General features: G+C 41.4%; 1 protein-coding gene across 1 annotated transcript; it reads right to left on the reverse strand.

Moving 5' to 3' along the window:
* Positions 1-3,416: 3,416 nt before the first annotated feature.
* LOC310822219 (lutropin-choriogonadotropic hormone receptor-like) lies at positions 3,417-9,974 on the reverse strand (the record flags this gene model as incomplete). The annotated part of the gene is made up of 9 exons (XM_083694568.1): positions 3,417-4,593; positions 4,771-4,842; positions 5,055-5,243; positions 5,730-5,804; positions 6,231-6,299; positions 6,614-6,691; positions 6,775-6,846; positions 7,079-7,153; positions 9,805-9,974. 9 exons carry the CDS (start codon positions 9,972-9,974, stop codon positions 3,417-3,419), a joined length of 1,977 nt encoding a protein of 658 aa, XP_083550694.1.
* Positions 9,975-13,393: the final 3,419 nt, after the last annotated feature.

Genomic DNA, 13,393 nt, shown 5'->3' on the forward strand with positions numbered 1-13,393 from the left:
CCCCCCCCCCCCCCTCACACACACACCTCCTGGGTAGGCCCATGTTCACTGTAGAGTGCACTGAGATACAAATCCCTGTCCATGCTGCACTGTCCTGGTCACTGTTGTGGGATGGATATTAACTTAAAGAGGTGAATGACAACCTTTTGAATGTTCACCCAGCTCTTATAGTTATTGAGACAGATTTACAGGAAGAAACAAACTTGCCGGAAGAGGAAATTAGGATAGTTGAATAATAATTAAAGCTGCAAGTAGCAATTATCATGGCAGGTCACAGGATCAAATGGCTGTCTGTCAAGGGATAGTGGTTAATGAGATACCTAATGATTCTAACCATCCTAACCCTTTAACTTATTGATCAGCATATTGCAGAAACATCCAAAAGGAACTGTTTAAGTTAATCTCCAGACCCTAAAGAGTTCCATAGTTAAAAAGTAGTGGTTTCAGTAGTCAGATGTAGACATGAACAAAAGCACTTAAACTTGGCTGTTAACTGTTTTCTTGGTGTATTCTAATAAATCGTAAAATAGAGATGAAGTAATACAATATCCAAGGCAGGATTGCCCACTCCTAAAAAATGAACAGTTTCTTAGTGATAGGGTAGACCGTCTTTCTTTTCCCTTGTTTTTGCCTTCACAGCACCACCATTTAGCTCTTGTTAGGTGGATTGGCATCACATTTTGCACATATGTTCCTTACAGAGGTCTACACTTGTTTTCCAGTCATAACGATAGTGTCAACTGATTTCTAGGCATTTATATGGTAGACCACACCCACAAGTCCAACAGTTGGCCAATCATGAGCATGTTTAAGATATTGACTAAGACTGCACCCCAGGGCATTTGTACCACATTTCATGACATTTAGTGAACCATATCAAGAGAGATCAAAATATGTGCACCCTTTTGGTTGATTAGGGGTGGTTGGATGTTTTCATCATGATAGGATTAATTGTTTTTGACTTATAACCATTTATGTGAGAAGCCACACCCTCAGGACAATTCCTTGGTTAATAGCGGTGATGTTGTTTGTTTAAATGGTGAACAAAATAGATCCTGTGAGCACCTCAGTTCATTGATGTTACATACCAAGTTTGGTGCAGATAGGCGAATAACCTTGAGGCATTTTTCATAAAATTCTAAATGGTGGAAAATCCATCATATTGGACCTTGATGGTCCGAGAGGCTTTTTTGTTCATGATAATGAGAGGAATGTACCAAATGTGCCTCTACATTATAGAGTGTGGAAGATATGCACCAATTAGGCCATTCATATTTACATTATTACATTATATCATTACTATTACATTTGGGGGTAGTGGTCACCACTTCCTGTCATACTGCTATGTTTCAAGTCTCTAGCATGAAGCACCTCACGGGAAATTGAGCTTAATAATTAACGGCTCATAATTTTGCATAATTTACATAATCGAAATAATCAACAAAGTCGACTAATCGTTGCAGTCCTAGTGATCAGGAATCGATTACCTTTTGTGTGCTCAGCTTACTTAACCCTTGTATTGTCTTCACTTTTTGGACCCTTTGGAAGTCTTCAGGTCAAATTGACCCGGGACATTATTGGGGCTTTAAAAGCAATACAAAAATACAAATTTCCATTCAAAACTCTTTAACATATATTGTCTTTATCTCAATTCCAAACAATATAGATAACATGTATGATTAATATTTGCAATTAATCTCTGCTAGATCATATTTAACAGTGGAAGTGTAATTCGTTTTTTGTGATAAAGTTATAATTTATGTAAAAAATCTGCTATAATAAGGACTTGGGTGGAATGCTTATCTCTGAAACGTTGAAATGAAACAATGTTTTCATTGATGTTTATTATTTTTGAAGAGATATTCTCATTTGATTTTCATCTTTATCTTATTATACTCAAAGCTGTGAAAAGCAAATACAGGTGATGAACGACAATAGAAACACGAGAACCAAACTTAGATCGATTTAGTCACTGGATATGAAATACATCTCTCAAAAATGTCTCAAAAATAATTTGAGATGATTTACAATAAATAGAAACACAAAACATGAACGAAATGTACACTGCTTTATTCACTGTCAATGAAATACAGTACACTGAAAAATACATCTTTCAAACAATTCTGAAATAATATTGGATACATGTGAATTAGAAAAATGGTGTGTGTGCATGGGTATGCCTGTCTACACAACACATGATGCACAGAATTTGAGAGTATGTGTACTACAGATGTACTTTTAGCAGTTTCTGCATGTGGTGTGTGTCTTTGAGTCCTTTGAGGGTTCACACACCTTGCTGTGCTTCCTCTTGTTGCCACCAGCTGCAATCTAGAATAATGAAAATATTTTATTAGTTCAGGATTTTTTTCCCACCACATCTTCTAATAGTCAATTTCAATTTGACCCACATACACACACACACACACACATACACACACACATACATGCACACATAAACAACAACAACAACAACAGGACACTTACTTCAGGCACTGGAGGTTGTGGTTGTGTGGGTCGTGCAGGTGGGACAGCAGGAGCCTCCTCCACCCTCCTCACTATGGCTAGAGAAGCTGGGTTCCTGGGCACATGTTGTCTCCTCTGTATGTGCGGTGTCACCAGTGCTCATAAGCATCACATTTTTGCCTTTTTTGGGTATGTAGGATACCAGGGCCATGTTGGCCGTAAACACAAAGTGGGAGGAATGGACTGGCCTGTTCTTTACAGTTAGAAGCTGAGGTGGGAGCTCTGTCTTATTTTTTCTGACTGTTCCACCCATTGTCAGCTTTCTTTTGAGAAGTTCCTGTCCCCTGCTGTACGATGTGAAAAAATTATCCCAAGTGATGTTGTGGCCACTGAGGCCCTGTGACATATCCAGTACCACCCGTGTCCCCTGGTGTCTCTCAGGGTCTCCTCCCTCTGGCTTCCCAGAATGTTTTGTAACAACATTGTGCAGATTCTGTGTGTGTGTGTGTGTGTTTGTATGTGTGTGAGTGAGAGTGTGTGTGTGTGCATGTTTCTGTGAGTCTGTGTGTCTCTGTGTATATGCGGGTCAAATTGACCCGAACACCTTGTGAAGGACATAAATGTGTAGGGGGGGTGTAGCATGTGCACTCAATGATTTTTTGTTCTTTGACATGTTCTTCACAGTAAATAAGCCAAGGCCATGGAGTTTCAGGTTGAAAAATTGTTTCCTTGTATATTTTTTCTTCAAGTAAAAATTTAAAAATAGTTGCACAGTATGCGTACATTTAACTAGCAACATAATTAAGGAACTGAATAGTTTTTTTTCAGTATTTTATTAGAAAATATATTGGAACAGATCATTTCCGTTTTGTACAGTGTTGTAAATCACAAACACCAATAAATCATTGCAACATAAATATTGTATTCAGTTTCCAGGTTACGTAGCTCCCTTGCTAAGATAGCAGCCCTGCATCTTGGATGTTGTAGTCATAGAACCTGATTGAGTGGGTTTTTCTGGGGGAAGTCCTGCTCTTAGGGGGGGGAGAGTGTGCTGCCAGGCCTTGTGCCCTGTAGAACTCTGCCCTGGCATGACAACAACTGCAACGGCTCAACATTAGGCACACATCCCTACGAAAGGCACGGGTGAAGATGGTGTAGAGGAAGGGGTTGCACAAGGAGTTGATGGGGTAGAAGAGGATGAGCAGGATCTTCGAGTGAGACACAGTGATGAGGGGCATGCGCAGAGCAGCAGAAATAGCAAAGAAGGAGATGGGCACCATACACAGGAAGTCAGTGAAGATGAGCACAGCCATGCGCTTGGCAATCTTGCCGTCTCCGTGGTGTGTGGCCAGGTCTGGGTTGTGAACGCTCAGGTAGATGCAGATGTAACAGTAACAGACCACCAGAAATGCTGCCACGTTAAAGAGCAGCACAGCCACCACGTACACCTGGGAGGCTGGGGTGTCTATGTCCATGGGCAGACAGATGCTCACCTTGGTGTAACTGCTGACCCCCAAGACAGGGAGCAGGGCTGCCAGTAGAGAAAAGCCCCACCCACCTCCCATCATTGCTGCAACATGGCGCAGCCGGAGCCTCTTATTCATGTGCATGGCGTTGGTGATGGTGTACCAGCGCTCCAAGGTAATCATGGTCAGGGTGTACACAGACAGCTCACTGGCAAAAACAGTTAGGAACCCAGCTACAACACATCCTGCGCCTGTCTGCCAGTCAGTGGCATGGTTATAGTACTCTTGGCGAGAGTAGTAGTCCATGCAGGCGATGAGGAGCAGGTAGAGGCCCATGCAGAGGTCAGCGAAGGCCAGGTTACACATGAGGAAACGGGACACTGTTAACTTCTGATGGCTGGTGAGCAGGATAACTAGCACAGCAAGGTTACCAGCCACTGCAAAAACAGTGATCACCCAGGTGATGGAGCGTAGGAAAGCATAGCCTAACAGGTCCTCACATGGGTTGAATGCGTCAGGCTCTGGAGTGCACTTCATGGGGGCACTGTTGACACACAGCTCTAAGTCCGGGTAAAGTAAACTGATGTCATCATACAGGTTAGCCAAACCATCTGCTGAGGGATCCCTGGAGAACAGATGGTGGATGACATGATTATGAAATTGGCTGATAAAGAAAAAAGACATCAAAACATTTTGTCTGAACCTGTCAGTCCATACAGAAATGATCCCTTATACAATCCATCAGATGGTGAGAATAATTGGCCTGTGGCATTGTGAGTGCTGTTTTCATCAGTTATTAATTATCTGGGATTGTTATCTGTCTTATTGTTAATTGTTTTACATGATTTCTGTCTTCTTATCATCATTGCACAGCCTTGTGAAGTTCCCAAAGTGTCCCAGGAGGGTGTTCTCCCTTGGGTGAAGGAGAGAAACAATGGTTAGATCTCTGAGAGATGCATTAATAAACACTATCCAGATGAACCCTTGCTATTTGTATTTCTCAAAATAAACTCTTTTTAACAATTAAATAATTTGTGTTATGTTTCCCTGATTTCCTTCAGTATCCTTTAAACCTTAAAAGGACTGGGATCTTTGCCTCCCCTGAGCCCTGAATGTGTTCTGCACCTGTGTTTCCGCCGCCAGGTGTGGAAGGCACAACAGTGGCTGGGGTAGGTGAGCTGAGCGTCTTGCAGTTCCAGCAGGCTCTCCAGGGGGGGCAGAGTCTTCAGGGCAGAGACAGAACGAGCTATAAGGACCTTAACCTGCCTCAAACCAAGAGGGGGAAGGGAGTGTAGAGCTGTGGAGGAAATGTCCCTGTACAACACACACAAACACATAAACAAAAAAACATGAACATTATTTGAAAAAGTTTATTTGAAAAGAAATCAGAAATGATCTACTTATGTAGCTAACTTATGTAAAATTCACTTACATTATACTATATTTAAAAACATCCTGCCAGACAATTTCAAAACCTACTGCATTTCCTGCCTAACTATGAATGTCAATGACAAACTATACGTAAACAAAGATAACATCTAAATACTGGTAACATGCCATCATAGAGACTTTATTGACTGTGCGTTAGAGGCATATGCTTACTCATCAATATTCAGGAATGCAAGGTTGTTGCTTGTTGACACAAACAGGCGGTATATGATTTGGCTGACAACTCTTCCTTAGTGTTTGTGAGATAGTAATGTTTGCATCCTGATTGACCCAGTTAGTATAAAATTGACCTACAGTACACTCTGGTATCAATATCACAACTATGAGTGATCAGAGAAACTGATCACTTACAGCAGACTTGGCCCTGATGCCCCTTTAAAGGCATCATCATGGATTTGACTGAGATGCCTGTTGTCTTTCAGGATTCTAAATGAGAAAACCAACAATCACATGGACAGACGTATTAGATAACGTTATGTTGATCACCAATTCTTGAAGCAAAACATTTACAAAACAATCATAGTGTGTAGTATAGTAATATAGCCACAGTATAGCCACCGTCATAGTGTGGCACAAGGTAAGAAAACAGCACAGCACCCAATCAATAGTTTGTCTCACAAGATGTTTATTTATTTATTTGATTAACCAGAGCCTTCAACCCCAACAAAAAACTTAATAATAATAATAATTATAATAATAATAATAATAATAATAATAATAATAATAATAATAACAACAACAACAGTTCCTGCCAGTCAAACACTGAGGAGAGTAGCAGTTACATTTCAGAGCTTTTGTAAGACCTGAAACTCAGCAGCGACCCATGAGAAGGTTGATTCTGGACATACTTACAGTTTATCCAGCTTTGTTCCGTTGAATGCGTGAGACTTTATTTCCTTGAACCCATTTCTAATAAGGTTCCTGCAAAATTCAAAGTTGTTGTCAGTGTATTCATTTCACAGTGCATTCATTGATTTGACCAATTTACGAATACAGTAAATGCAACTATTAGAGTTGTCATCCTAAACCCTGATTCTGGGTGGTTACATACTCTCGATTATCCTAATCTATAATCAGTAATGTAAATAATTATTTTGCATGTAGCACCCAGATGAGAAAATTATCCTGTGAATCAACTAAATCGACAAAATGAGAGCAGAGTGGAACAAAATGAGAGCAGAGTGGTACAAAATGTTGGTAGGACCTGGGAGGTGAGTGCGCCTCTCGATACTCACATGTACAAATATTCCTCTGTAATGCCCTGAAAAGCATTGGCAGGGACGCTGTCAAGCTGCATGTTGTCTCCCATTTCCCTGCACAAACACAGAAAATAACTGAAATACTAAAATCTAAAAGATTGCTCTATTGCAAGGTGATTTTGAAGAGTCTTACTTACAGGATGAACAACTCTAGAGAGGAGATGGTTGTGAAGTCTGGAAAGTGTGCTAAACCTGTGTTGCAGATACTCCTAGGGAGGGGATAAAGAGGAGTGAGGAAGAGATATGTGTGGTATTGCAATGTTATGACAGCATTACATCATGCTAAAAATACAAACACATGAACATGCTGTGTTGTACCTGAAGAGATGAATGCTGTATTTGTCCTTTAGAGAACGATTTAGTTAATCACATGCAGGAATAATAGTAATTATGGTAATGTGGAATTGTGGATTGTAAGACATGACTGAAACTAAGGCTTACAAGTATCTTAGCTTGGGCAGGTCAGTGAAGGCTCCTTTCTCTACAGATATCAGATTATTGATGTTCTGTATTGATCTAAAAAAACAAACAGAAACATCAGTGATTAGCGACTGGGTTCCACTGTATAATAATCATGCAACTTCTACTCTTGTTGATATTATGCATTCATGAATAAAGGATAGCAGGTAATTGATGCTAAATAAAGACCATGAAAAAATAAAAGAGGCACATGAATGGATAATCTAAACATGGTAAAATCCATGGCCTCCCTCCAATGTCATCATAGAACAGGGTGTGATCTCTTCAACCTTGAGACTTGGAACTAGATGAAAGTTCCATAGTATGGTGTGTTTGTGAGGGTTTGCGAGATGCTGAAGAGGCACTTACATTTCAATCAGGCTCTGGAGAGAGATGAATGCATGCCTGTCTATCTTCCTGAGGCAGTCACTCTGGGAAATTTCACTGTGGCATAAAGAGATCGCTCAAAGTCATTTAAATCTAACAAATATCCACTTAACTTCTACATAAAACAATGGCAGATTGAAACAAAGTACAGAAATAATGAATTAACCCCAATACCAAGATACACACAGAGTCTGTACTTGACAGCCTGCATAGACCACTCATGCTGTATTCAATGTTCTTTTGACCATAATATGAAGAGTGCATAGCTACTTTGTGATTAAGGCTTTTTTATATACATACTGTATATGGTATTAATACAGAACCTTACAAAAACATAATTTAATTAATGTATTGTTTGCATGGGTAGCAATGTAAATATAGCATTGCTGCTCACATTAGAGCAATTAGCAATATCCTTCTTGGTTTGTATTGATTTTCATTCAAATAAAATTCCTCTGGCAATAAAACTAAGACATTGGGGGTGATTAATAGATCTGTGTCAAATCCAAGTGAATAGGAAAGGGGTTGTATAAAGTTCTTATAAAACAAACGCAGAGAGGAAGGCTCCCATGACATGCCCTTGACAGCCTCTCCTCCTGATGAAGACATTGCAACCCCCCCCCCCCCCCCACACACACACACACATCCTGATTACAAGCCAAGCTCTTCCACTTCAACCACTTCTATCTTTCTTGTTTTAATTATACTTTTTTTTATAGACCTCCTCTCCTTTGTAATGAACAAACACTTTTCTTAGATTAACATCAATTAGATTCTATCTTAAACCAGAGCATAATTAAGCCTCTATGCTCCTCACTCTGCCTATATTTTTCTGTGCCCTTATCTTCCCCTACTCTCAGACTTTGTGTGACATCATAATTACCTTTTATTCTTGCAACCATTAAAAAGCAATTTCAGGTCATTATGCAGCAGATACTTTGCCATGATTTCCAATGTATGTCATCAATGACAGACCATCTGAAGCTGCTCTCTTTCACTCTTTTACTCACTATGCACTGTGACATGCAGGTGACACGCAGTAGGACATGCATCCTAAACAACATTCTGTTAAGTAATCTTTATGACTAAGGAATTTGATAATCTCATCTTTGAGACCCCAAAATGGGGGCATGACACTCGAACAGTGGAATCACCAGGGCAAACACAAAGCTGAGCCCATGAGCCAAAATGAAGGCAATACTTTGTTACGATAACGTTTCCATTGGTAGGCTCTATCTAACTAGTATGTACTATGATATCACAGTTATTATCACACAATTACCCTTTTTTATGCGTAATAGACTGTAATCTACTGTACTGTACTGACACAGAAAGTGATACCAAAATGAGCACGATTCGGTGGCTAAAGGAGGGAGTCATCTGTTTGGTCACTGGATCACTTTCACATGAGCATTTGAGATTGATAAAGCACAAACATCATTCATGCCCCTGAGGAACAAAGCCTTTTGCACTCAATACCAATTTTGTACTACAAAAATAATCATAATGAACAGCCTTTCCTTTTAGTTACATAACCATAACTGCCTACAGTATATATAAGATCTGTTATTAATTTGATGACCTAATCATGAGGTTGAAAATATCAGAGTTGTAAGTAAACAGCAAGCTTAGCCCTGCAATATCTGCATAAAACTTACTGCTCCTCAATGATTAACTGATTAGGCTACACATGCATAATGCTATGATTGTTAAAACTCAATCAATCACTAATTGAGATCCCGTTAATGAGGATGTAGCATCTACCAGATGTGGGTAGTCTGATAAGGCTTGTGAGTAGTAGGGGTCTTTGACCGAAAGCCATATTTAAAAGTGAAACCCAGTATCCTTCAATTTATAAACACTTTTTGTCAAATAAAAAAATACAACAGTGACAGGTGAACTCACATCCTTGACACGTTGACCAGCCCGTTAAAGGCATTACTTGCGATTTCTCTCAAAGGCAGATGAGTGAGTCTTCTGGAAAGAAAATGAAAGACAAACTTATTCGAAAATATGTAAATGACCACCTGGATCATCACAATGATGAGCTATGTCAATCGCAGTTAAATCTAAACGTTTCGGGTCGCTTTAAACAATTAGAATAGCCCACTTACTCTCGGTAGCATATATAACTATATCTATCTATCTATCTATCTATCTATCTATCTATCTATCTATCTATCTATCTATCTATCTATCTATCTATCTATCTATCTATATCTATATCTATATCTATATCTATATCTATAGATATAGATATAGATAGATACTGTATTTACCTCCTTAAATATTTTCCCATAAGTGAAATAACTCGTACTTACAAACTATGAGTGAACGATTGTGCTGAACGGGAAATCAGTTGAGTCTCTCTCGTACACATCAGTGTGTCAGCGGAGCATTGGCAAATCGGCGGACAAGGGAAAGTCCAGCAGGAGCGCACCATCAATACTCCGGACAGCGCGACAAGAAGCCACACCGCCCCGGGAGCCATACTGTAGTTTAACTGCGGGCACTTTGTTAAACCCTTTCCTGTCAACTTTTCCTCAAGACATAAAATACACCCTCACAAGGCATAAGTCAATGTGACAATTCGAACTGAAGCGTAGATAACTATCTTTCCATCTGCGCTCAAGCAGGCCTATAGTTTCCTGGTGTGCGTCACTCACTCAGCACACGACAAGGTTACCTAGACTATATCAAAGCAGTATTAGGAGGGTTAAAACAGTCAAAGCAGAGTTTTGTGACGACTACAGAGACTAACGCATGGTAAATAAAAGATCAAATGTAGTAAAAGAAAAAAGTATGAGCTAAAATAACTGAATGACATTTCCACAGTGTCTGACCCCCTCAGGTTCTCTGCCAGGCTGTTCCATTGGCTGGGGGCAAAACAACTAAAAGCTGCCTCTCCATGCCTCTTGGTCATAGGCTTCTGAGTAATTAAAAGGACAGTGCCAGAGGACCTGAGGGGTCTACTGGGTACATGCTTTAAAAGCATGTCTGATATGTAGTGGGGTGCATGACCATAGAGTGATTTATAAACTAATTAAATAATCTTAAAATCAATTCTAAAACTAACAGGTAACCAGTGCAGAGCCGTTAAAACTGGGATGTGTGCTCTCCATCTGGTCTTGGTCAAGACTTGCTGCAGCGTAATCAAGCCTGTAATCAAGCGTAATCAAGCCTTGATATAGGTTTCAAAATTAAGATCTGAGTCAATGATGATATCTAGGTTTTTCCCTGGTGACTGGTGTTAAGTGGTAGTGTTTATTGCTCCAATGACTAGAACCTCTGTCTTATCTTAGTGGAGCTGGAGAAAGTTCTGTGATATCCATACATTATGTCTGCAATGCATTTCACCAGGAAATCAATCAAACTGAAATTGTTGGGTGATACAGAAATGTACAGCTGGGTGTCATCTGCATAAATGTGGTAATTAATATTGTGATTCCTGATGACACTGCCAAGAAGTAACATGTACAGAGACATGGATTACACCGGAAAACATAGCTACTCCGGCAGCCCTCTCCGATGCCTACTCCTTTTCTCATTCCCCTAGACTCTCTAGTCGAGGGGGAGGCACAGGACTCCTTATCTCACCATCAAGTGGTCACATAATGTCCTTCCCCTGTCACACCTGTGCCTCACACATCACACACTTTTTCCCCCCTCTCCCCTGATGATATTCTAAAATTGGTCACATCGAAGCGGGCAACCACCTGCCCCCTCGATCCTATCCCCTCCCCCTTTCTTCAATCCATCTCCAAAGACCTCCTTCCGTTCCTTACCACCATAATCAATTCCTCTCTATCCACTGGATCTGTCCCAGCTGCCTTTAAGACAGCCAAAGTCAAGCCTCTTCTCACGAAACCAACTCTTGACCCATCTGCTGTCCATAACTACAGACTGGTATCCCTTCTCTCCTTCTTATCTAAAACCCTTGAACGTGCTGTCTCTAACCAACTCTCTCACTACCTCCTTCAAAACAACCTCCTTGACCATCACCAATCCGGCTTTAAGGCGGGGCACTCTACTGAGACTGCTGTCCTTGCTGTCACGGAGGCCCTCCACTCTGCTCGAGCTTCCTCCCTCTCCTCTGTTCTCATTCTTCTGGACCTGTCTGCTACATTCGACACAGTAAACCACCCGATCCTTCTCTCCACCCTCTCAGAACTGGGCATCTCTGGCTCTGCACTCTCCTGGTTTGTATTCTACCTGGCAGATTGCTCTTACCAGGTGACATGGAGAGGACAACGATCCTTCCCAGGTCCCCCAGGGCTCTGTCGTAGGGCCCTTACTGTTCTCCCTCTATACCAAATCTCTTGGCTCTGTAATTTCCTCACATGGTTTCTCCTACCACTGCTATACAGACGACACTCAACTCTCTTGGATGTCAGCCCTCCACCTGAGCTCAACCTTAACAAGACTGAGCTGCTCTTCCTCCTGGGGAAAGCCTGCCCTCTCCAAGACTTCTCCATCACAGTAGAAAACTCTACTGTTGACCTCCTGACAGCCAAGAACCTTGGGGTGATCCTTGACAACCACTTATCCTGTATGGCGAACATCACAGCGACAGCACGCTCCTGTAGTTTCTTCCTCTACAACATCAGAAGTATACGCCCATTCCTCACCAGAGAAGGGGCACAACTTTTGGTCCAAACACTTGTGATCTCTCGCCTTGACTACTGCAATGCCGGGCTCCCTGCCTCTGCCATCAAGCCTCTGCAGCTCATCCAGAATGCTGCCGCCCGTCTGCTGTTCAATCTCCCCAAATTCTCCCATGTCACCCCCCTCCTTCGCACCCTTCACTGGCTCCCGATAGCAGCTTGCATCAGATTCAAGACCCTGGTGCTCGCCTACTGGGTGGCAAAGGGAACAGCCCCTCTGTACTTGCAAGCAATGGTCAGCCCCCAAACCCCTGCCCGATCGCTCCGCTCTTCCGCCTCTACGTGGATACAGCAGCCGCGCTACTCGGTCACGGCTTTTCACTGTCCTGGCGCCCCGCTGGTGGAATGAGCTTCCCACTGCTGTCATGACTGCATAGTCACTACCTATCTTCCGCTGTAGATTGAAGACCCATCTATTCAGACTACATCTTAACTGTCCCTCCTAAAGACCTATTCATCCCCACTACCCCCCTGTGCAAGTTTCTCTACTGTAAATGAATTAAAATTCTTCTAGCATTCTGACTGCCAATAGCCCCTGGTCCTAGCATAGATTAATTTCTTATGTTTACTGATGGATAGATGATTCACTTACTTAGTTAAATGTATTTGTTGTAAGTCGCTTTGGATAAAGGCATCTGCTAAATGCCATAAATGTAAAATGTAAATGTAAATGTACAGACTGAAGAGTACGGGCCCTAAAATGGGCCCGAGGTGTAGTCACCAAGGGCAACAATATACTCATGGCCAGATAGATAGGTTGGCCAGATAGAGGCCAACCCACTTTCAAGTCTGTCAATAAGGATATCATAGTCCACAGTATCAAAGGCTGCACTCAGGTCCAGCAGGACAAGGACACAGAGCTTTATGGTATCAGAATTAATTCTAAGGTCATTAACAACCTCGATTAGTGCCATTTCAGTGCTATGATAGACACGGAAGCCAGATTGGATTTTGTCAAAGGTACAGTTGGCAATAAGGAGATCATTTAACTGTTTGAACACATTTTTTTCAAGAATTTTGTTTAAAAAGGGAAGGTTGAAGTTGGCCTAAAATCTCTAGGGACTGAAGAATCTAAGTTACTAATACATAGTTAGTAATACATGAAATCGTCCGAACGATGACTTGTCAGAGTCATTTATGAGAGCTGGAAACCTTGGAAAGACAGCTGCTTAGCTCTGGTCTATCCGACCGGCCGTTAGAGGTCACTGTTGAGACTGACTTTTGTGTTTCCTCTAATGTCCGACCA

The sequence above is a fragment of the Argentina silus genome, assembly GCF_951799395.1.
Source record: "Argentina silus genome assembly, chromosome: X".
NCBI classification, from domain to species: Eukaryota; Metazoa; Chordata; class Actinopteri; order Argentiniformes; family Argentinidae; genus Argentina; species Argentina silus.